We start from the raw sequence: 20,887 nt of genomic DNA on the forward strand, positions 1-20,887 counted from the left end.
TCTGCCTCCCAGTGCTGGGATCAAAGGTGTGTGCTACCACACTCAATTTATCTGTAAAGATTGGAGTCTCATGTGGCCCAGATTAGCCTCGACTAAGTGTACAACTGCGCTTGATCCTAAGCACCTGATCTTTCTCCCTCCTAAGTTTGAGGATTATAGTGTCTGTCATCATAGTGTCTCTCATCATAGTGTCTCTCATCATAGTGTCTCTCATCACACCTGGCACCTGAGTTTGCGTGTGTGTGTGTACGTGCATGCATGTGTTTGTGTGTGTGTGTTAATATATAGATACCATGTCTTGTTCTACATGACCCTCATTGTGATATGGCCAACCCCACCATCTGCCCAGGCTGGCATGTGAGGTCCCCACTGTTGCGTGGGCTCATGGCACTCCCTTGTCTAGGTTGCCAGAGGAGGCTCGCCACCGGCGAGTGTTTGAGATGGTGGAGGCTCTGCAGGAGCACCCTCGAGACCCCAACCAAATCCTCATTGGCTACAGCCGAGGCCTCGTCGTCATCTGGGACCTTCGGGGCAGCCGAGCGCTCGGTCATTTCCTCAGCAGCCAGGTGGGTGCTGTCTGGAAGGGCGGCTCTCCCAGTCCCATGTGCAGACTGCAGTCCTGATTGATCCCAACCTCTCATCTCTTCCTCTCTTCCTCCAAAGCAACTGGAGAATGCCAGCTGGCAGCGGGATGGCTGCCTGATTGTCACCTGCCACTCCGACGGCAGCCACTGCCAGTGGCCCGTGTCCAGTGACACCCAGAACCCAGAACCTCTGCGCAGCTCTATACCTTACGGTCAGTGCTTCTGTGTAGAGGGTCTAACTTTGTCTTCTGTCTGAGAAGCACCTGTGGGCTGTCCTGGTCTCGGGTGTGGGCTGCCTCACTCATAGAAGCAGAATCTGGGCCCAGAGAGGTTCGGGGCTTGGTCCAAAGCCACACAGCTGGTTTTCTGGTACCCGCTGTGACTGCCTCAGGGAACTGCACAGAGGAATCCTCCCCCTTACAGGCTGACTTGTGGTTAGATTGAAATAAGGGATCTAGACCTTGTGTAAGACCTGCTCAAGGTGACACTTTCTTTTAGGTCCCTTTCCTTGCAAAGCTATAACGAAAATCTTCTGGCTCACCACCAGGCAAGGGTAAGTGCGGGTGCCTTATCCCTTGCGCTTTGTATAGACAGCCTTCCTGGGAACGTCCCAGGCTCCTGCCCAGAGAGACAGTGCCCACTGAGGACACAAGGATCTTGGTCCCAGGTTGGGGTAGATTTGTTATTTGTTAGATCTCTCAGTAGACGATTTCTGCAAAATCCCCTCCCATCCCTTCCTTCAACCTTCCCAGAGAGGTGCTGTTGGCTGGAGTTCCTGACTCTTGTGGCCCGGTGTGGGGACAGTTTAGGAGGCCACTGCACAAGAGCAGGATTGGCTGCAGAAGCCCAAGGCTCCTAGCCCGGATGTCCCTTCTCACCACTGCAGTTGGGAAGAAATGGGAGTCTATTCTGCCTTTCTAGTCACTCTAGAGACTCGCCTCGTTCAGGCTTTGGGATCCCTCAGCCTCCCGACCCTGGCACAAAGCCTGGGGCTTTGCCCTGTATGCTCCATCAGGTCCCAGATGCCAACCCCGCTTGTGACTATCAGGAGTTGTACAGGAGCCCCAGCCCACCTTTCTCCTGTGCCTACAGGTTGCCCTTCACCATCTTCCAGGGCGGTATGCCACGGGCCAGTTATGGGGACCGCCACTGCATCTCAGTGGTCCACAACGGCCAGCAGACGGCCTTCGACTTCACCTCCCGTGTCATTGACTTCACTGTTCTCTCAGAGGCTGACCCTGCGGCTGGTAGGAAAGCATAGGAAGTTTGGGTGCTGGGAAGATGCAAAAATGAAGGCCGCTGTGTAGATGTTCCCTAACCTGCCACCCTTTGGGTCCCTTGGCCTTATTATCCTTCTTTGTGAACCCTCTCTGCCATTCTCCCAGGTGGAGGCCATCTTTCCAGGCCACACCTCTTGCCTGTCCCAATCCCTCTTTAAGGGATTTGGCCCAACTCGGGCACATCTGTGTTGCTGGATTTATGCCAGTCCAGCTTGGCGAGAGGGTCCTGGATTAGATGAGGTCAACCGAAGTCTGGGTGGGGTAGCAGGTGGTCCTACGGGGCCAGCCCTAGCTCAACCTCATAAGTGAGAGAACAGATAAGACCAGCAAGGGTTGGCATAGAGAAAACAGACAAGACCAGCAAGGGTTGGCATACAGAAAACAGACAAGACAAGGGTTGGCATAGACCCTGGGAGACTAGGGAACTGTCCAGGAAGGAGAACCAGGCCTCCTCTACCAATGACCATGAGCCGAGGTCCTTGGGATGGAGGCTGCTTCCTTCAGATGCTCCTGCCTGAGTCTTCTTTCTGGGCTCCCCACTCCCAGGGAGACCCTAGGCCCGTGTTTGCTTCTTTCTCACCCTCTCCATGTGGTTGCTGGGAATTGAACTCGGGACCTCTGGAAGAGCAGTCAGTGCTCTTAACCACTGAGCCACCTCTCCAGCCCCCTCCTCCCCTCTTCTTGCTCTGGCTACCTGGAGCTACCCCTCCTTTCATCTCTTCCTTGATAAGCAGTTCACAGGCGGAGGCTGCTCTGTGGGGACACAGACATACTCTCTAACTCGCTGCCTCACCTTGCTTTGGGCCTACCAGGCAAACCCCTCCCTTGACATCAGGGTGTCAGTCAAGGCCAAACATTAGGAAGAGTTTCCCAGCGGCTTGTAGCTGCTCCTGTCCCTGACTGAGCTCCGGGCCTCTTGTCAGGCTCTGAGGGGCACCGGTGTCAGCAGCAGCCTCGTCGTGAGGCCGTGGTCGTGGCACTTCTGCTTACTGCTCTTACTTTGCACACGGCAAGCAGTGCAGATTGATGGCTCCAGCTCCCCAGCCTGGAGCTTTGTCTACAGGCCAGACGGGACTGGCTGCCTCTTCCTCACCCTGACTGTTTGCCTGTTCTCCAGCCTTTGATGACCCCTATGCCCTGGTGGTGCTAGCCGAGGAGGAACTGGTGGTCATTGACCTGCAGACACCTGGCTGGCCACCAGTCCAGCTGCCCTACCTGGCTTCCTTGCACTGTTCTGCCATCACCTGCTCCCACCACGTCTCCAACATCCCCCTGAAGCTATGGGAACGCATCATCGCCGCGGGCAGCCGCCAGAACTCACACTTTTCCACCATGGTAGGGCCAGCCCTCGCCCTCAGCCCACTCCTGTCTTGGGCCCAGGTTCTCTTGGACTTCCTGTTCTATTCTTTTAGGAGTGGCCCATAGATGGTGGCACCAGCCTGGCCCCACCGCCACCCCAGAGGGACCTGCTGCTCACAGGGTAGGGGACTTTAGTGGCTACTTTCCCTGTTCCAAGGGAGACATGGTAGGTGGGAGTGGAACCCTGGAGACCCCAGACACCCTGGCTGACATAGCCCTCACCAGGCTCTGCCCACAGGCACGAGGATGGCACTGTGCGGTTCTGGGATGCCTCGGGTGTGTGCTTACGACTGCTCTACAAACTGAGCACTGTGAGGGTGTTCCTCACAGACACGGACCTCAGTGAGAATCTCAGTGCCCAGGGTGAGGACGAGTGGCCCCCACTCCGCAAGGTGAGGCCAGGAGCCTGGGAGCCAGGGGTGCAGGGACCCAAGCTAGGATGCGCCATGGCCACTCACAGGCATCCCCGTCCCTTGGCAGGTGGGCTCCTTTGATCCCTACAGCGATGATCCGCGGCTGGGCATCCAGAAGATTTTCCTCTGCAAATACAGCGGCTACCTGGCTGTGGCAGGCACGGCAGGGCAGGTAGCAGGCTGGGCAGGGTGGGGTTGAGGACAGAGTGGTTGGGTGGCTTTGTGGGGGGGACAGGAACCCCTGCCCGAGGGCATCGTCAGGAGCACACCTGCTGCTTTTCCTAGCAGATGCAGGGTGCTAGATTAGCATGACCCCAGAGTGATGGTCGTTCCGCCTCCAGAAATGAGAGTTTGGACTGGAGTCAGGCAGAGGCCTTGGGCTTGGGCCTGGCTCCTGAGTCCTTTGCTGGCCGGGCTGTCTAGCCTCTGCTGAGCTATCTGCCACCCCCACCTCAGGTGCTGGTGCTGGAGTTGAACGATGAGGCGGCCGAGCATGCCGTGGAGCAGGTGGAGGCTGACCTGCTGCAGGACCAGGAGGGTTACCGCTGGAAGGGGCACGAGCGCCTCGCCGCCCGCCCGGGGCCCGTGTGCTTTGAGGCGGGATTTCAGCCCTTTGTACTGGTGCAGTGCCAGCCCCCAGCTGTGGTCACCTCCTTGGCTCTGCACTCTGAGTGGCGGCTTGTGGCCTTTGGCACCAGCCATGGTTTCGGCCTCTTCGATCACCAGCAACGGCGACAGGTCTTTGTCAAGTGAGCAGGGCATCCATCCGGGGCTTGGGACTGGGACCTTGTGACTCTGTAGTGTTGATGGCCTGACACGACTTCCCACTTCCTCAAGGTGCACACTTCACCCCAGTGACCAGCTGGCCTTGGAGGGCCCTCTGTCTCGAGTAAAGTCCCTCAAGAAGTCTCTGCGCCAGTCATTCCGTCGGATGCGCCGCAGCAGAGTGTCCAGTCATAAACGGCGGCCTGGTGGCCCCACAGGCGAGGTGAGGCCCCAGGCTCAGAGCAGCCATCTACAGGACCGTACAGCTCTCCCTCAGGATCTGAATCCAGATCAAGTAGATTCACCACCCACTTACCAAGTGGCCAATCACATGCCACAGCTGCCTGATGGCTCAGCTGTCTCCATCCAGAAAGCCATAGATGTGATACTTACGTGAGAGGCAAGTCCTGAGCAAATATGCGCAGTTGTTGTCTGAGTCAGGTCACTGTGGCTGAGATGGAACACTGTGCCCAAAAGCAGGTGTGGAGGGGAGGGGCTTTTTTTGGTTTGCACTGCACCCTACCATACAAATAAATAAATACAAAAAATAATAACCCATGGAATTAGAGAAAGTCTGGTGTCTTAGTCAGGGTTTCTATTGTTGTGATGAACACCATGATCAGAGCAACTTGGGGAGGAAAGGGCTTATTTGGCTCACATGTAATCAAAGATCAAGACAGGAATTCAAACAGGTCAGGAGCGGATGCAGAGGCTGTGGAGGATGCTGCTTACTGGCTTGCTCAGCCTGCTTTCTTGTAGAACTCAGGACCACCAGCCTAGGGGATGGCACCACCCACAGTGGCTGGACTCTCCCATATTAACCACTAATTAAGAAAATTCTCTATGGGCTTGCCTACAGATCAGTCTTATGGGGGCATTTTCTCATCTGGGGTTCTCTCCTCTCAGATGACGTTCACCTGTGTCAAGGTGACATAAAATTAGCCAGCACAGTCATCCTATTATTTTTCTGTTCCTTTCCCTCCATGAAATGCTCGAAGGTCAGGCAAGTTCTCCTCGGGAAATCTCTTACTTGCACAAAGTCCTCTTGGGTCCAAGCAGTCAGATCGGCATGGTTATGGCCAGCCCTTAGCATTGATCGAGTGAGTGTCCTGAGAGCCAGCCCTTAGACCTAGCCCAACTTCCTGCAGGCGCAGGCCCAGGCTGTGAACACCAAGGCTGAGCGGACGGGCCTGCAGAACATGGAGTTGGCGCCTGTGCAACGGAAGATTGAGGCCCGCTCCGCGGAGGACTCCTTCACCGGCTTTGTTCGGACCCTTTATTTCGCTGATACCTACCTGAGGGACAGTGAGTAGCCAGCCTGAGGTCAGGGCTGTAGGACACATCCCTGGTGGGAGACACTCATGGTGTGAGGCCACGGAGAAATGGGTTCTCTGCCATGAGGAAGTGGGCGGATGGGTACTTCCGGTGGGAAGTCACATAGGCAGAGCTGCTGCCCGGGACCCTCAGAGCGATACTCATTCAGTTGTAAAGACAGAAACCAGAGCCTACACCAGCCTTTCCCTTCCCCTAGGCCTTGCCAGCCTGGCTGCCTGGCTTGATAGCCTTGCTCCACTGAGCACTACAAGTATGGACTTACTTAGACACAGCACCTAGCCTTTCTGGACTTAGACACAGCACCTAGCCTTTCTGGACTTAGACACAGCACCTAGCCTTTCTGGACTTAGACACAGCACCTAGCCTTTCTGGCTTCAGCTTCATGTGCCACCCAGACAGCATGTGGAAGCATTAAACCCCTGCCTGATTTTTCCCTGCTGGCTGTGAGCGGTGTCTGCTGTGTCCCTGCAAGGGCAGAGCTGTCCTAGGTTTAGGATCACCTGAGTGGGGAGCCTCATGAGAGTGTGGGAGCTCTTTCCCAGGAGGCTGGCGAGGCCCATGGCATGTCCATTTTAGAGGAGGGAACTGAATCTTAAAAAAGCTTGCCAGCCGGGCGTGGTGGCACACGCCTTTAATCTCAGCACTCGGGAGGCAGAGGCAGGCGGATTTCTGAGTTCGAGGCCAGCCTGGTCTACACAGCGAGTTCCAGGACAGCCAGGGCTACACAGAGAAACCCTGTCTCAAAAAACTAAAAAAAAAAAAAAAAAGCTTGCCAGCCGGGCAGTAGTGATACACACCTTTAATCCTAGCACTTGGGAGGCAGAGGCAGGCAGATTTCTGAGTTTGAGGCCAGCCTGGTCTACAGAATGAGTTCCAGGACAGCCAGGGCTACACAGAGAAACCCTGTCTCAAAAAAAAAAAAAAGAAGAAGAAGAAGCCAACTTGACTTTAGAGATTCGCTAGCTAGGCTGGGTGGAAGCCCAGGTTGCCAGCCCCACTCAACCCCCAGGACTGGGGGCTGGATTCCCAAACCTTTACTCTTTTGGCAGGCTCCCGCCACTGTCCCTCCCTGTGGGCTGGCACCAACGGAGGCACCGTCTACGCCTTTTCCCTGCGCGTGCCTCCTGCAGAAAGAAGAACGGATGAACCTGTCCGGGCAGAGCAGGGTAAGTGGTGGATGGGAAAACACAGAGGGCCCGATCTTGGGCTAGGGAGTGTGGTGTCACCAAGCCACCCATCATAGCCCTGTCCCCGACCTGCCTCTTCCCCACCCCCCTCCTCTGTAGCCAAGGAGATCCAGTTAATGCACCGCGCGCCTGTGGTGGGCATCCTGGTGCTCGACGGGCACAATGTACCCCTCCCCGAGCCCCTGGAAGTGGCCCACGACCTGTCGAAGAGCCCAGACATGCAAGGGAGCCACCAATTGCTTGTGGTGTCGGAGGAGCAATTCAAGGTGCCATGTGACAGGGTCCCCTGGATGTCCCTAAGACACCAGTAGTGTTCAGCCCCTGGATGAACACAAACAAGGACAGCTGGGGTTGCATTGGAGTAAGGGCCACAGGGTCACAGGAAGTAAGGAAGGGATCTTGTATGTGTCAGCCTTAGACCCAAAGGTCAGAGCTGGGAATACCGAGGCAGGACCTGAGTCTGCAAGGTACAGAATGCCCAGATAGATGACAGTGGCCTTGCATCCTCCTGACCCACGAGCTGCGTCTGAGGGCTGGAGGGTGAGGGGAGGCATTGCGACTCAGATATGCTTGCTGCATAGCATGAGGTGTCTGCTAGAGGACAAGGCCCCAGTGGTAGTAATGGGTGGGAAGACCACAGTCTGGTTATGTGGTACTCATGTCCAGCTACCATGTATGCCCAGGTATTCACACTGCCCAAGGTGAGCGCCAAACTGAAGCTGAAGCTGACGGCCCTGGAGGGCTCACGGGTGCGGCGAGTCGGTGTCGCCCACTTTGGCAGCTGCAGGGCTGAGGACTATGGGGAGCACCACCTGGCAGTGCTCACCAACTTGGGTGACATCCAGGTGGTCTCAATGCCCCTGCTCAAGCCCCAGGTGCGGTACAGCTGCATCCGCCGGGAGGACGTCAGCGGCATAGCCTCCTGTGTCTTCACCAAGCATGGCCAAGGTGTGGGGGCACCGCCTGGGACCTCTGTGAGGTTGGGGGAGGGGGAGGGGCTCTCTCAGGCACTGCCAGGGATGGAGAGCCAAGAGCATCTCAGATGTGGAGCTCTGTCGGGCAGGCTCTGTCCCCTTCCCCCTGGGAGGGAGGCCCTGTCTCAGCCACAGGGCCCAGGAGCCTTGGCTGGCTTTCCTCAGGGCTCTTCTGCCTCTCCTCAGGTTTCTATCTGATATCACCTTCGGAGTTCGAGCGCTTTTCTCTCTCCACCAAGTGGCTGGTTGAGCCCCGGTGTTTGGTGGATTCAACCAAAGCCAAGAAGCACAACCGGCCCAGCAATGGCAATGGCACGGGCCCCAAAATGACCTCCTCAGGCCACGTCAGGTGAGGACGAAGCCCAGAGGCCTTCCACAGCTTGGCTCCTTCTGAGGCATCTACTAAGTGGCCAAGGTGAACTCCTTGCCACTGCCAGTCCAGACCTCCACCCGAGTCGCCCAGACCAATCAAACAGGTCGGCCTCACCCATTCCTCACAGATTTTCAGAACCTAGTGGTCCCTAACCCTCATTGTCTGCCCCTCCACAGGAACTCAAGGAGCCAAAGTGATGGAGATGGTAAGACAGGCCTCTCAGGCTGCTGTGTGGGGTACACCTGGGGCATGGCTGGCTAGCCTGGGGTAAAAGAGGAGAGGGGCCAAGGGTGAGTGAAAGGCAAGATAGTCTGGGAGCAGGAGTGGACAGTTTCCTGCATCTGGGGTTCTGGCTTCCAGCGCTCCCTCCCTTTAACCCTTGTAATGAGAGGGCTGGGCAGAGGGCCCAGGACAGGCCCACCTGACCACCCTGCCTTCCAGAGAAGAAGCCGGGCCCAGTGATGGAGCACGCGCTACTCAATGACGCCTGTGAGTCAGTGTGGGGGTCGGTGAGGCTCACAGGGGGGAGGGAGGAGCATGTCTTGGGGCACAGAGCAAAGCTTGGAAAGCCAGAGGAAGCCAGGAATGCTTTTTGTGGGCCAGGGACAAGCCTGTCAGGGACCCCACTGGTAAAGGAGAAAGTCTGGCCTCGGCCTGGCCTCCAGAGGTCTCACTGGGTCTCTCCTACCCAGCAGGGGTCCTAAAGGAAATCCAGAGCACGCTGGAGGGGGACCGGGGGTAAGTCACTGCAGCACTGGGAAAATGTGGGGACATGGAGGATGAGGCCACCCGTGGATAGTGACTCCCTGTCTCTGCCACCTCAGGAGCTATGGCAATTGGCATCCTCACCGTGTGGCTGTGGGTTGCAGGCTCAGCAATGGAGAAGGTAGGGCTGTGGGCACTCCAGAGGAGGGGAGGGCCTGCTGCCAGGGAGGGATGGGAAGGCGGTCCCTAAAAGAACTGCCACCCCTCCAGGGCCCAACAGGCCTCCAGGGCCACGTGAGCCCTGGAGATCACCCCCAGTGACACTGGGTGGATGACAGAGGCACCTTCCCTGCCCAGCATGATCCTGACCTACTACTGTCTGTCCTTCCACAGCAGAGTGACTAGAACAGCACCCAGGCTGTGGGATGATCACACACTACTGAGGGCCTTGCCAGCCCAAGCCGGGCCAGGGGCTGCCAGTACCCTGGCCACCTTCCTGTTGCTGCTCCTGGCCTCAGGAGAGGGGAGCTCCCACGGGGGCTGCCCCTCCTGGGCCCTGTCTGTCTGTCTGTCCTGACCCTTTTACCAATGTTGCACAGTTTTTATTTCCACCCTCTTTTGTAGTGGGCTGGGTTTTAAATTATAAATTTTAACCACCTCGAGTAAAACTGAGTTTTTAATAAACACCTTGTTTCGTCTTCACTTTAACAGCCTGAGGACCTGCGCTTCTCAGTGCTTCTGGTCCATCTCCAGCCGAGAGAGAGAGAGAGAGAGAGAGAGAGAGAGAGAGAGAGAGAGAGAGAGAGAGAGAGAGAGAGGTTCAGAGAACTCCCTCTTAGAGCATTTGAATCACCAAGCTTTGCGTTGCTAACTTTCCAGGAGTAGGGGTGGCTATGCAGCATCTGTCTGTCTGTCCCTCCTCCTAAGGTCCCAGGAACAAACTGAGACCTTCTCTGCCAGAGTTCACCCTGGGGGAACGAGTGGGTTTATTGGATTTCCTGGTAGAACACAGGTGAGGGGTAACCTTCCCTCAACAGGCCACCCCTGAAAAGCCTTTATGAGAACTTCTCTGTAGTAATACAGAGGCACGTGGCCTGGTGGATGCAAGCAATTAAGGCATAATTGGTAGCAGGACCTGGCTACTTGGGTGAGAATCTCATGTGCACCCCCCCCCCCAGTTTAGCAGTTTAGCTCTGGCTGTCCTAGGACTCGCTCTGCAGACCAGCCTGCTGGAACTCAGAGATCCACCTGCCTCTGCCTCTGAGTGCTGGGGTAAAAGGCCTGTGCCAGTACCACAGCCCACAAACTTCAGTGAAAGAAAGAAGAGAGAGAGAGAGAGAGAGAGAGAGAGAGAGAGAGAGAGAGACATCAGAAGGAGCTTAATAGCACAGGCCTTTAGTCCCAGCACTCACTTGGGAGGCAGTTCAGTCTAGCCTGGTCTACATCGTGAGTTCCAGAACAGCCAGTGCTATGTAGAGAGACCCTGTCTCAAAAAATAAAAATTAAAATCAAGGTAAATAAATATCCACCAAAGGGCCTACAAGTTAGCTCAGTAACACTTGCCACCAAGCCTGACCTCTTGGGTTCAATCCCCAGACCACACAGGATGGGAGGAGAGAACTGACTCCTGTAAGCTGGCTGCTGTCTGATCACACTCAAGGACTGTGCTATGAGAGTACACAGTGAGCAGGTGCATGCAGGCGTGTGAGCGTGTGCGCGCACACACAAAGAAATACAACTAGCCGGGCGTGGTGGCGCACGCCTTTAATCCCAGCACTCGGGAGGCAGAGGCAGGCGGATTTCTGAGTTCGAGGCCAGCCTGGTCTACAAAGTGAGTGCCAGGACAGCCAGGGCTACAAAGAGAAACCCTGTCTCGAAAAAAAAAAAAAAAAAAAAAAAAAAGAAATACAACTAAAAATCCACCAAGAACCAGGTGGAGGCCTCTGATCCCAGCACTTAGGAGGCAGAGGCAGGCAGCCAGCTGGTCTAGACTGGTCTACACAGTGAGTTCCAAGACAACCAGAACTGCACAGGGAAACCCTGAAATCTATCAATAACAACTAGTTAGACTACAGTGCATGAATTCGTCATGACGCTGAACAACTGAAGAGGCAGAGGCGAGAAGCTTTAAGTGTTTTACAAAACCTCGGGGCCAGGCAGGGTGGGGAGGCCTTTCATCCCAGCAGCACTCGGGAAGCAGAGGCAGGCAGATCTCTAAGTTCAAGGCTAGCTTGGTCTACAGAGAGAGTTTCAGGACAGCCAAGGCTACAAAACCCTGTACCGAAATTAATTAATTAATTAATTAATTAGTAAGGGCTGGAGAGATGGCTCAGTGGTTAAGAGAGCACTGACTGCTCTTCCAGAGGTCCTGAGTTCAATTCCCAGCAACCACATGGTGGCTCACAACCATCTCTAATGGGATCTGATGCCCTCTTCTGGTCTGCCCAAAGACAGCAACAGTGTACTCACATGAAATAAATAAATCTTTAAAGAAATAAATACCTTGTAGGCAAGCCTTTTGAATGAAAGAGCATCACACAGTATTCTCAATGGGTGGCAGTATTGTAGCCAATGAGGTTTATCCAAGATGTGATTATTGCTAATTGAAAAAGCAGAGGGGGGGAGTGGGGCTGGAGAGATGGCATGGCGGTTAAGAGCACTGGCTGCTCTTTCAGAGGTCCTGAGTTCAATTCCCAGCAACCACATGGTGGCTCACAACCATCTGTAAGGGAATCCAGTGCCCTCTTCTGGTGTGTCTGAAGACAGCAACAGTGTACTCATATACATAAAATAAATAAATATATCTTTAAAGAAAAAAGAAAGCAGTGGGGAGGGCTAGGCATGTAACTCGGTTAGTAGAGGACTTGGCTGGAATCCACAGGGCCCTCCTCAGCCTTGTAGGGAAAAGATCCACGAAGGTCTCCTGACTACTCCTTTGGGGCCGGAGAGCCGGCAGAGCAGTGCTGGATGACACTGGCTGCTCCTCTAGGGGACTGGGATTTGATTCCTGTTCCCCCATGAGTCTAGTTTCAGTCCAAAAGGGTGCACAGTTCAAGGTATATATTCCTAGGGTATCCACTTTTTAGTAAGTTGTATTTCGCAACGGAAAAGAAGAGAACGCCCAAGTGTCCCCTGCCCAGTCCCATAGCCACGATCCCTTGTCTCCTGGAGAAGCCCTCAGGTAAAACAACTTCATTCCGCCCCTCTTGGCAGGTCAGTAGTGAGGCTGAAGTAGAGCCTGGCCTCCTCAGTCTGGCCTAGTGCCAGGCTGACCTGCCTGGCAAGGAGTCATGGCGTCGTCCCCCTGTCCACGGCCTTTGTCCACAGCGGCAGCGTCTCCTCTTTCCTCCGCTTCCACTCCATTGTTGACCAACCGGGTCAGGACCCGCTGCCTCCTGCATTATTGATGCTGCTGACCAGGAGGGAGACTCCAGGAGGGGGGACAGATTGAGCCCATAACCCTGCAGGAGCAGAAAGCATCTATAGCAACCGAGGCCTCAGAGCACCCATGGGCAGTCAGATCAGATCAGAAGGCAAAAGGATCAGGACAGCGGGAAGCCGGTCATGGGCGGAAGTAAGGGCAAAGCTCCCCAGCGCCGGCCTCGACCTGGGAGACCAGCCTCAGCCGAGCGGGAGTCTGGGTCAGCCAGCGCCGACTGCTGCGCCCCAAGCCGGGACCGCAGGCCTGCCCGCAGCAAAGCCCGCAAGAACAAGACCGCTACGGAGCACGAGGCCACCGGAGGCAAGGGGACCGCTGGAGGCCAGAGGAAGCACACTGGAGAGGGGAACCACCGCTGCAGAAGTGCAGAAACGGGAACATCACAGGAGACCCAGGAGAAGCAGGGCAGCTCGCAGCGTCTGAGACACGGACCCACGGAGAGCCGTGACTCCGGGGACAGTTGTGGGGAGCACACGGAGGAACAGAGAATCCCCAGGGAAGAAGAGAGGACAGGCAAACGCGGCCGCCGCAGGAGAGGAAAGGATCGGGGACCTTTGACTCGGCGAGGTCACGGAGAGACCCCTGGCAGGGATGGGGACACGTCGGGCGGGGATGGTGGCAGCTCGTGTCTGGACAGTGAAGCCCGCGAGGCCCAGGACAGCAGCAGCCAGGGCGGTGGAGCCCCGGAGCGGCCACCCAAAATGGAACCTTCGGATCCCAGCTCAGAAGGCGCTCCAGTCAGAGGATCCAGCTCAACTCTGGTGCAGGGCAACCATCCAGGCAGCGAAGGACACGCCTTGGAGCTGCAGAGCAACGAAGGGTCGTCGGGGATGGGGCCTCAAAGAGCGAGTGATGATTCCCGGACAGATACAGACTCGAACCCCGGGTGGGCTGGGCACAGACATCTCCCACAGAAGATCCCAGGAACCTCAAGTGGCATCCCTGAATCCCAGGAGATAGAGCTGGGGAGCGAAGCTGCAGCTTCCAGCGTCCCAAGAGGCTCTCAGAGTCCCCAGGACTCTAGCGCAATCGTAGACACCAGTGATGTCGGGGCGCAGCCAAAGGCTGAGCTGCTGGGCACCGAGCCTGAGACAGCGGGGGCTCCCGGGGCTCAGCTCCTCCAGGTCGGAGAGGTGACGAGAAAGGCGCTTGTGGTTGCGGGAGAGAGCGACGGGGGAGCCAGAGAGCGATCGGGTGCAGGGGACCCAGGGCCCCGGGACCGGACGCCACTGGCTGCGCTCGTGGTGCTGCGCAGGCTGCGTCCGAGGCCCCCAGCCGGCGCGTCTCCCCAGTTCGCTGGTGGCATCCGCGTGGGTCTCAAGGCGCGGCTGCAGCGCGTGGCGCGGACCCTGGGCTTCCTGCGTTGGCTGCGACTGCGGGTAGAGCGACGTCGGACGGAGGCGCGGGCCCCGAGCCCGCGGGAGTGTGAGGAGCGGGGCCGCGAGAGGGCGCTCGAGGCACGGGGCAGGGTGCCCGGGCCACGGCGCTGGTTGGCCTTGCGCCTAGCCTGTCGCCTGGTGGGGCTCCGGGGAACGCCGCGAGCTCTCCCTGGCGGTGGTCCGAGCCCTCCGCAGGCTCTGAGTAGCTCCGTCTCTAATGATGCATCAGCCATCGAGGATCCAGCTCCAGATCCCAAATTCGCAGTGGTCTTTCCCCGCATCCATAATGCGGGGAAGGAGTCGGGCAGCAGCAGTTCGGGAACATCCGCGGACGCCCCCACTGCTGAAGCTGCAGAGGATAGAGAGGAGCAAGAAGCTAATGGAGAAGGGGTGGTCAGGTCCTGTCAGGGTCCCTCCTTTTTCCCGTCTGAGACCCCACCAGATGAGAACCGGAGCGAAGCAGAGACAGAGACCCTGGAAGCTAAGACTGGGGTGCACTGGGCACAGGACTCTAATCCCAGCGAAGACCCTGAGCTTGGCGCTGATACTCTGCTGCCTCAGCTCACCCTGGAGACTCGCCTGCGGCAGAATAGCCCCTGCAGGTCACCAAGGGAGCGGTGGGAGCCAGAGGATGACACTGAGGCAGCGCTGGAAAGGGACCTGGAGTTGAGCCTCCAGAGGAACCTAGAGATGCCACCCTTTCTGGGTGCTAAAACCGGGAGTCTCCCAGAGGGCCTGGAAGACATTGAAGACCTCGCCAGGCTGCGGTGAGGGGCACAATGCCAAATCCGCTGCCCCTGGTTCATAGTTTCTCATACTTCATCCCGCCCTCAGACCTTTCAAAATCGTATGCAACCTTACTGAATCAACAGAGAATTTTTGTCTCAGGGAAAGACAAATTTGGGGCGCAAGGTGCCTTCCAAATCTGCAGCCCCGCTCCTTAACTATCGATTGAACCTGAGGTCTGCTGCATGTTGGTCTTAATCTATATAACCCCATATATATCAGAGAGAGAGAGAGAGAGAGAGAGAGAGAGAGAGAGAGAGAGAGAGAGAGAGAGTCAGTCCTGGCTGTGGCTGTGGTTGTAGCACTTGGGAGGCAGACAGATCTCCAGATTTCTAAGTTGGAAGCCAACCTGGTTTACAGAGTGAGTTCCTGGACAGTCAGGGCTACACAGAGACACCCCCCCCCCGTGTGTGTGTGTGTGTGTGTGTGAGAGAGAGAGAGAGAGAGAGTGAGAGTTGCAAGCCCTTGAGCCCCACGTACACATGTATGTAGAGGTCAGAGGACCACTTGCAGTTGACCTGCCCACCCTGCCACCCTGTAGTTTCTGGGGGTCACACTGGTTGTCACAGGCTCTGCAGCGAGTGCTTGTACCTTCCTAGGCATCTTGCTCCCTGCCCCAAGCCTGTTTTTACCTTTTAACTTGTGGAAGAATCTTAGCAGGTTGCCTAGGCAGGAGTTGAACACGTGGTACACTTGTCTCAGCCTCCCAAGTCATTGGACTTACAGGCGTCCCCCCAGGGGATGGGGCGGGGGGGACTGCAGAGCCCCTCTGGAAGTGGCACAGCTTACCTAGGGCTGCCCAGTCACTTCACCCTCGGCCCTGCTGTCCCTACAGGCTGGTGTGTGACAGCTCTGTGCTGCTGTGCCTCAAGAAGAGGTTCCACCTGGGCCGCATCTATGTAAGGGGGACCACAGGGAAGGGGGTGTAGGCTAGATTCCCTGTCCTCTGTGGACAGGGAGCTCCTGGATATCCCTGAGGCCTCTCTTCATCCTTAGACTGTGTGTAAAGCCAGCTCTTCCTGGGTCCCCACAAGACATGCATGGTAGGCTGGTTTGGGGTGCATCAGAACATCCTGTTTGTATTCTCCCACCCCTTCTCATGAGAACCTCTGCTTTCCTTACCAGACTTTCGGAGGGCCCCTCCTACTTGCTCTGAACCCCCACCGGTCCCTGCCTCTCTTCTCATCAGAAGTCTTGGCCAGCTACCATCCTAGGAAGGCCCCAAACACCACACCGTATGTGACTTTGACCCTTTGACTCTATGCTTAACCCCCTGAATATTTGTCTTACTGAGTGAGTGCCAGGGCCCGTGGGCATATCGCTTATTCCTAGGAGGCCCCAGACAGCCATCTCTGGCACCTTCTCATGCTTCTGCTGTTCCCCCCCCCCCAGACACATCTTTGCCATTGGGGCAGCAGCCTATAGCCTGTCTCAGAGCACTGGACAGGATTCCTGCATCCTCCTGGGGTGAGTTCTGCCTAATTTGCTTGCCTGAGCCCACAGCATACCCTAACTATTGGCCCCATGCTCTGCTGGGAAGACATCCTCAGGACTGTCCTGAGACCATCCTGGGTGTTGCTAAGTAGCACTTCTTTCTGGCTATTCTCCATGAACCAGGTATAGCCTTTCTACAGGATAGGAATCACTTTCATGCAGTATATTCCCACTGCCCGGGCTCAGTGGGGCAGTATCCCTTGTGCCTCCCCCCATCCTTAGCCCCTCCCCCATTGCAGGGGACACAGTGGCTCAGGGAAGACTGAGGGGGCCAAGAAGATTTTGGAGTTTCTAAGCAGCCTAGGGCAGAAGCCGATGGAGGCCAACCGGGCTCAGGTGAGGTCTGGCAGGAGGCACCTGGCTATTTCTCAGGCCATTTCTCCAAGCCTGCGGCTTCTCATGGATCAGACCCCAAGGTTTTTCAATGCAAGGGAGTGGGGCTAGACCTTTTTATTTTATTTGTTTTGTATTGTGGTTGGTTTTGTTCTTTTAAAGACGAAGGTCTCTCTGTGTAACCCTGGCTGTCCTGGAACTCACTCTGTAGTAACTCTACAAATTGAGCTATCCTTTGAACTGGGGGGTGGGGTGGGGGGGTTGGTCTGATAGGACTGACTCCCTGAGGGTCCACACAGCCAGCGGTATAGAGAACTCTCAGTGGGCGGTGGGTACCAAGGCCATTTTAAGAACACACGAGTCTCCCAAACCCTCATACAGCTGGAGGACATTCTGCCCGTACTCGGCAGCTTCGGCCATGCCAAGACCATCCTCAATGCCAACGCCAGCCGATTCGGCCAGGAGATCCGCCTCTGCCTGCAGCAGTGAGTGACAGGAACCAGTGGGCTCAATGGCACCTGGGTATGGGAGCAGGGATACTATCTTTTGCCTCAGCCCCTAAATTGCCCCTTCAGAGAAGTGCTCCTGGGTATACCTACCCTGTCTCTTTTACCCACAGGGGGCTTATTGTAGGAGCCTCTGTGTCCCACTACCTGCTTGAGACCTCCAGAGTAGTGTTTCAGGTAATGACCAGCCTCCTGCCCACGCCCTCCCCAGCTCTGAAGGTGGGAAAGAGAACGGGGCATAGCCCTCAAACCCTGCTCCCCACCAAGCCAGTTTCTCTACCCAAGGCCCAGGCTGAGCGAAGCTTCCATGTTTTTTATGAGCTGCTGGCAGGGTTGGACCCCACGGAACGTGAGCAGCTCTCTCTGCAGGGACCCGAGGCCTACTACTACCTCAACCAGGTAGGGCAGAGGCTCTCACAGATGGCGTGCCCAGACTCAGCCATGGCTTTCAGGACACTGTGGGATGCCGGGCATTGCTCCTCCACAAACCTGCTGTTCTCTGCAGGGCGGGGCCTGCAGGCTGCAGGGCAAGGAGGATGCTCAGGACTTCAAAGAGCTGATGAAGGCCCTGAGGGGGCTAGGGTTGTGCGCAGAGGAGCTGACTGAAGTCTGGGCTGTGCTGGCCACCATCCTGCATCTGGGCAACATCTGCTTCTCTTCTTCAGAGGTGTGCTCCCTTGTGGGCAGGACCACGGAGCGCACGGGACGGGCAGTGACGGTTTGCCCTGTCCAGGCAGTGCTGACGCCAAGCCATTGTGTGTGGAGAATCACAAAGCCCTGGGCTGCCCCTGAAAGCCGACAGACCCCTACTGTATAGATGAGGACAGTGACCCCCGTCCTTCTGCACCCGCCTGCCTCATGCCGCCTTTTGTGCTCGCCTGTAACCCTTAAGAAGGAGCACCAGGAGCTAACCAAGAAGCTGCTGACTGATGAGCACTGGGGAGACCCTGTGGCATTTTAAAAAACAGTAACAAAATTGAATTCTCGTGGCAACCCTGTGCCCTTAGGGATAATGCTCCCCCTAGCAATAAGCAGCAGAGGGTCGAGGAGGGGAACGGATTTGTCAGAACAGCTCAGCTGCTAAGAAAGACAGTCAGGACTCACACTCAAGGCCTTCAGCCCCAGAGCATGCCTCATGCAGTCCTGAGCACCTCATATGCTCTTGGCTCAGGCTGACTTTGAACTCACAAGAGAACCTTCCTCTGTTTCCCAAGTGCTGGGATTAAAAGCGTGCACCGCCACAGCTGGCTGCTGCTGGTCCTTTGAGTAACAGGGCAGCTGGCTAGATCAAGCAAAGGCCTGCCTGTCCCTGTCTGAAGACTGTTGCCACCACACAAGCAAAGCTCTTTCTGTTCCTCCTCTGTCCAGCGGGAGTCCCAAGAGGTGGCCGCTGTGTCCAGCTGGGCTGAAATCCACCTGGCAGCCCGATTGCTACAGGTACCACCAGAGCGCCTAGAGGGAGCAGTCACCAAGAGGGTCATGGTGAGCCCAGAGGGTGCTGGGAAGGTGGGAGGAGCCACCTGGAGCACCAGGAGTATGGACTTGACACTGAGAATTTCTCTGGTCTCCAGGACACACCCTACGGCCCGGTCTCCAGACCTCTGCCAGTGGAAGGTGCCATTGATGCCAGGTAACCTTGGGGATTGGAGAGTGGAGCCAGGTGTGTTGCTCTGAGGGCAAGGCTCACTTATGGTGCCCACAGGGATGCCCTGGCCAAGACCCTGTACACAAGGCTCTTCACCTGGCTTCTGAAGCACATCAATGCACGGCTGTCCCCACCGAGGGAGGAGGACAATGTGGCCACCATTGCAGTTGTGGATGCCTTTGGCTTTGAGGTCACCCCTTGAGAGGGGGAGGGGCAAGGCAGGCCCATCTCATTCCAGCTCCTCCCTACGCTCTTGCCTGTCTGACCTGTGTCTCTGCTGGCTCCTTCTGGGGCTACTGAGTGGAATCTTGGTCAGGTGTCCCTGGGTAGGGATGGAAAGGAAACAGATCCTGTGTCTTGGGTCTTTCAAGTCTGGTTGAGGCTGGCAGGGAATCCTGGGGCTCTCTGCTTGACTCCATTTGCATGCTCTTGGAAGGGGGGGGGAGGGGAAGAAGGACTCCAACGCATGCATGCGCCTTTACCAGCTGAGCCTGGAACCCCTCCTGGGTTCCCTCTGGGAGCGGTTGGAGCCCACCACAAGTCCAGAGCTATCTGCTTTGTCCTGTCCCTTGCTGGCTGTGTGACCCTACACAGCTAATTAATCCTTCTGAGGTCAGTGTCCCCAGCAGTGCAGTAGGCTGTGTCAGCAGGCCTTGCTCTCTACAGGGATATTGCTTCAGAGAGTTCTGTCCTGCTTGGCTTTATAGATACACATGGCCACCACCCTGGACTGGGTTTGTCACCTCCCACACACCAAGGAGGAAGGAAGTGGGGGGGGGGCTCTCAAATCTTCCAGAACTGCCACAGCTGTGCACCCCTTTCCTAAGTGTTACCCCCTTTTGTGGGAAGGGCTAACAATAATTGAGCATGGATATCCCCCACCCCACCCGCAGTTCCTGGATGGGCACTGATCACTGCCCCGTGGGTCCTGCCTTTCTTAGAGTGTGCTTAGCAACCACTCTGCTCTGGAAGGGAAGGGTCGTATGCAGGTCTGTGCTGGTGGGCCTTTGTGGGTGTGCACAGCTATGTTAAAGTCTTCTGGCCTGTGGTTGTGTGCTGAGGCACCAGAGGCAGGCAGGCTGGCAGGCTTCCTGGAGGTGGCAGCAACAGTGAGACTATGGGATTCTGAGTACCATCAAGGGTGCCTGTAGACCCTCTCTGGATGGATGTGATCAGAGCTCGATCAAGGGTGCCTGTAGACCCTCTCTGGATGGATGTGATCAGAGCTCGATCAAGGGTGCCTGCAGACCCTCTCTGGATGGATGTGATCAGAGCTCGAAAGGCTCATAATTGGAGCAGAGGGCAGGGCTGCGGAGAGCTGGAGGGAGGACTGATGCATGGCTAAGATCCATGATGGCCTATGGGCTGCACTCCTTTTGACTTGTCCCTCTTGGCTGGAGCCTCAGCTCTGGGGTATCACTCCTTTGAGAGTCCTGGGGAGAAGGGAGGGGCAGCCCTATTTGCCCGGCCCCCACCTCCTGTGCAGATCCCCTTCCTTGTTCACTTGCCCTAGGCACTGCGGGTGAATGGCTTAGAGCAGCTATGCAGCAATCTGGCCAGCGAGCGCCTGCAGCTCTTCTCCAGCCAGAAGCTGCTGGCCCAGGAGGAGGTATGGAGCTGAGCTCAGATGTTGCAGGTGACACAGAACATTGCCTTGTACAGAGGCTGAAGTAATCACAGGAAGACCCCCAAATCCCCCTTTCCATGGTGGATGGGAAGGGCTTCATGCTTAACCTCCCTTTACATATTAAGAGGATACTCTCCTGTGCAGCTCAGTGATCTTGCCCAGCCCCAACAAATGTGGACTGTTAGTTACCAAATACTGGTTGTTCCTAGGAGGCGTGCCAGCAGGAGCTGCTAAAGTGGGTGCCCATTCCCCAGCCTCCAAGGCAGTCCTGCCTGGATCTCCTGGTGGGCCAGCCCCATAGCCTTCTAAGCATCCTGGACACCCAGACCTGGCTATCCCAGGTGAGAGCAGTCAGTGACACTCAGGGTCAGGTATAAGGAATGGGGGACCTAGGTAGCCAGGATAAAGACAGCAGGGCTTCCTGGGAGACAAGCAGGCTATAGGGTCAGAGACATGGCGTTCTGCACAGTCTGGGAAGAGGCATTTGAGGGGAAGAGTCCTATACTCCCATCGAGCACTTAAAAAACATTTCATTTTATGTGTCCAGGTGTTTTGCCTATGTGTATGTGTGTGGGCCATGTGCATGCGAGGTACGGTGGAAATCAGAAGAGGATGTCAGCTCCTCTGGAACTGGGGTTAGGATGGTCATAAGGTCCTTCTCCTCCTCCTCCCCCTCCTCCTCCTCCTCCTCCTCCTCTTCCTC

The 20,887-nt window shown here is 56.4% G+C and overlaps 2 protein-coding genes across 6 annotated transcripts in view; both read left to right on the forward strand.

Moving 5' to 3' along the window:
* Llgl2 (LLGL scribble cell polarity complex component 2) overlaps window positions 1-9,683 on the forward strand; it is a 34,238-nt gene extending 24,555 nt beyond the window's left edge. For 3 of the 5 annotated variants that reach the window (XM_021176465.2, XM_021176466.2, XM_029483694.1), the window contains exons 7-26: window positions 404-566; window positions 664-796; window positions 1,083-1,137; window positions 1,677-1,831; window positions 2,982-3,199; window positions 3,277-3,344; window positions 3,462-3,615; window positions 3,704-3,808; window positions 4,093-4,385; window positions 4,474-4,624; window positions 5,550-5,706; window positions 6,786-6,902; window positions 7,023-7,189; window positions 7,607-7,871; window positions 8,084-8,246; window positions 8,447-8,475; window positions 8,712-8,759; window positions 8,963-9,008; window positions 9,095-9,156; window positions 9,369-9,661. In XM_021176465.2, the coding sequence (XP_021032124.1) occupies window positions 404-566; window positions 664-796; window positions 1,083-1,137; window positions 1,677-1,831; window positions 2,982-3,199; window positions 3,277-3,344; window positions 3,462-3,615; window positions 3,704-3,808; window positions 4,093-4,385; window positions 4,474-4,624; window positions 5,550-5,706; window positions 6,786-6,902; window positions 7,023-7,189; window positions 7,607-7,871; window positions 8,084-8,246; window positions 8,447-8,475; window positions 8,712-8,759; window positions 8,963-9,008; window positions 9,095-9,156; window positions 9,369-9,376 (2,557 nt within the window). In that variant the 3' untranslated portion in view covers window positions 9,377-9,661. Of the gene's footprint in view, window positions 1-403; window positions 567-663; window positions 797-1,082; window positions 1,138-1,676; window positions 1,832-2,981; window positions 3,200-3,276; window positions 3,345-3,461; window positions 3,616-3,703; window positions 3,809-4,092; window positions 4,386-4,473; window positions 4,625-5,549; window positions 5,707-6,785; window positions 6,903-7,022; window positions 7,190-7,606; window positions 7,872-8,083; window positions 8,247-8,446; window positions 8,476-8,711; window positions 8,760-8,962; window positions 9,009-9,094; window positions 9,157-9,368 lie in introns of all 5 variants that reach the window. The other 2 variants (XM_021176467.2, XM_021176469.2) reach the window with 2 other exon arrangements.
* Window positions 9,684-12,539: 2,856 nt separating this feature from the next.
* Myo15b (myosin XVB) overlaps window positions 12,540-20,887 on the forward strand; it is a 36,553-nt gene continuing 28,205 nt past the window's right edge. Inside the window, 13 exon segments of the mRNA XM_029483567.1 lie at window positions 12,540-14,560; window positions 15,415-15,478; window positions 15,705-15,814; window positions 15,972-16,046; window positions 16,268-16,409; window positions 16,788-16,891; window positions 17,026-17,089; window positions 17,418-17,579; window positions 18,281-18,394; window positions 18,484-18,542; window positions 18,615-18,747; window positions 20,071-20,166; window positions 20,394-20,525. Of these exon segments, the coding sequence (XP_029339427.1) occupies window positions 12,540-14,560; window positions 15,415-15,478; window positions 15,705-15,814; window positions 15,972-16,046; window positions 16,268-16,409; window positions 16,788-16,891; window positions 17,026-17,089; window positions 17,418-17,579; window positions 18,281-18,394; window positions 18,484-18,542; window positions 18,615-18,747; window positions 20,071-20,166; window positions 20,394-20,525 (3,276 nt within the window).

Source organism: Mus caroli, chromosome 11 (assembly GCF_900094665.2).
Source record: "Mus caroli chromosome 11, CAROLI_EIJ_v1.1, whole genome shotgun sequence".
NCBI classification, from domain to species: domain Eukaryota; kingdom Metazoa; phylum Chordata; class Mammalia; order Rodentia; family Muridae; genus Mus; species Mus caroli.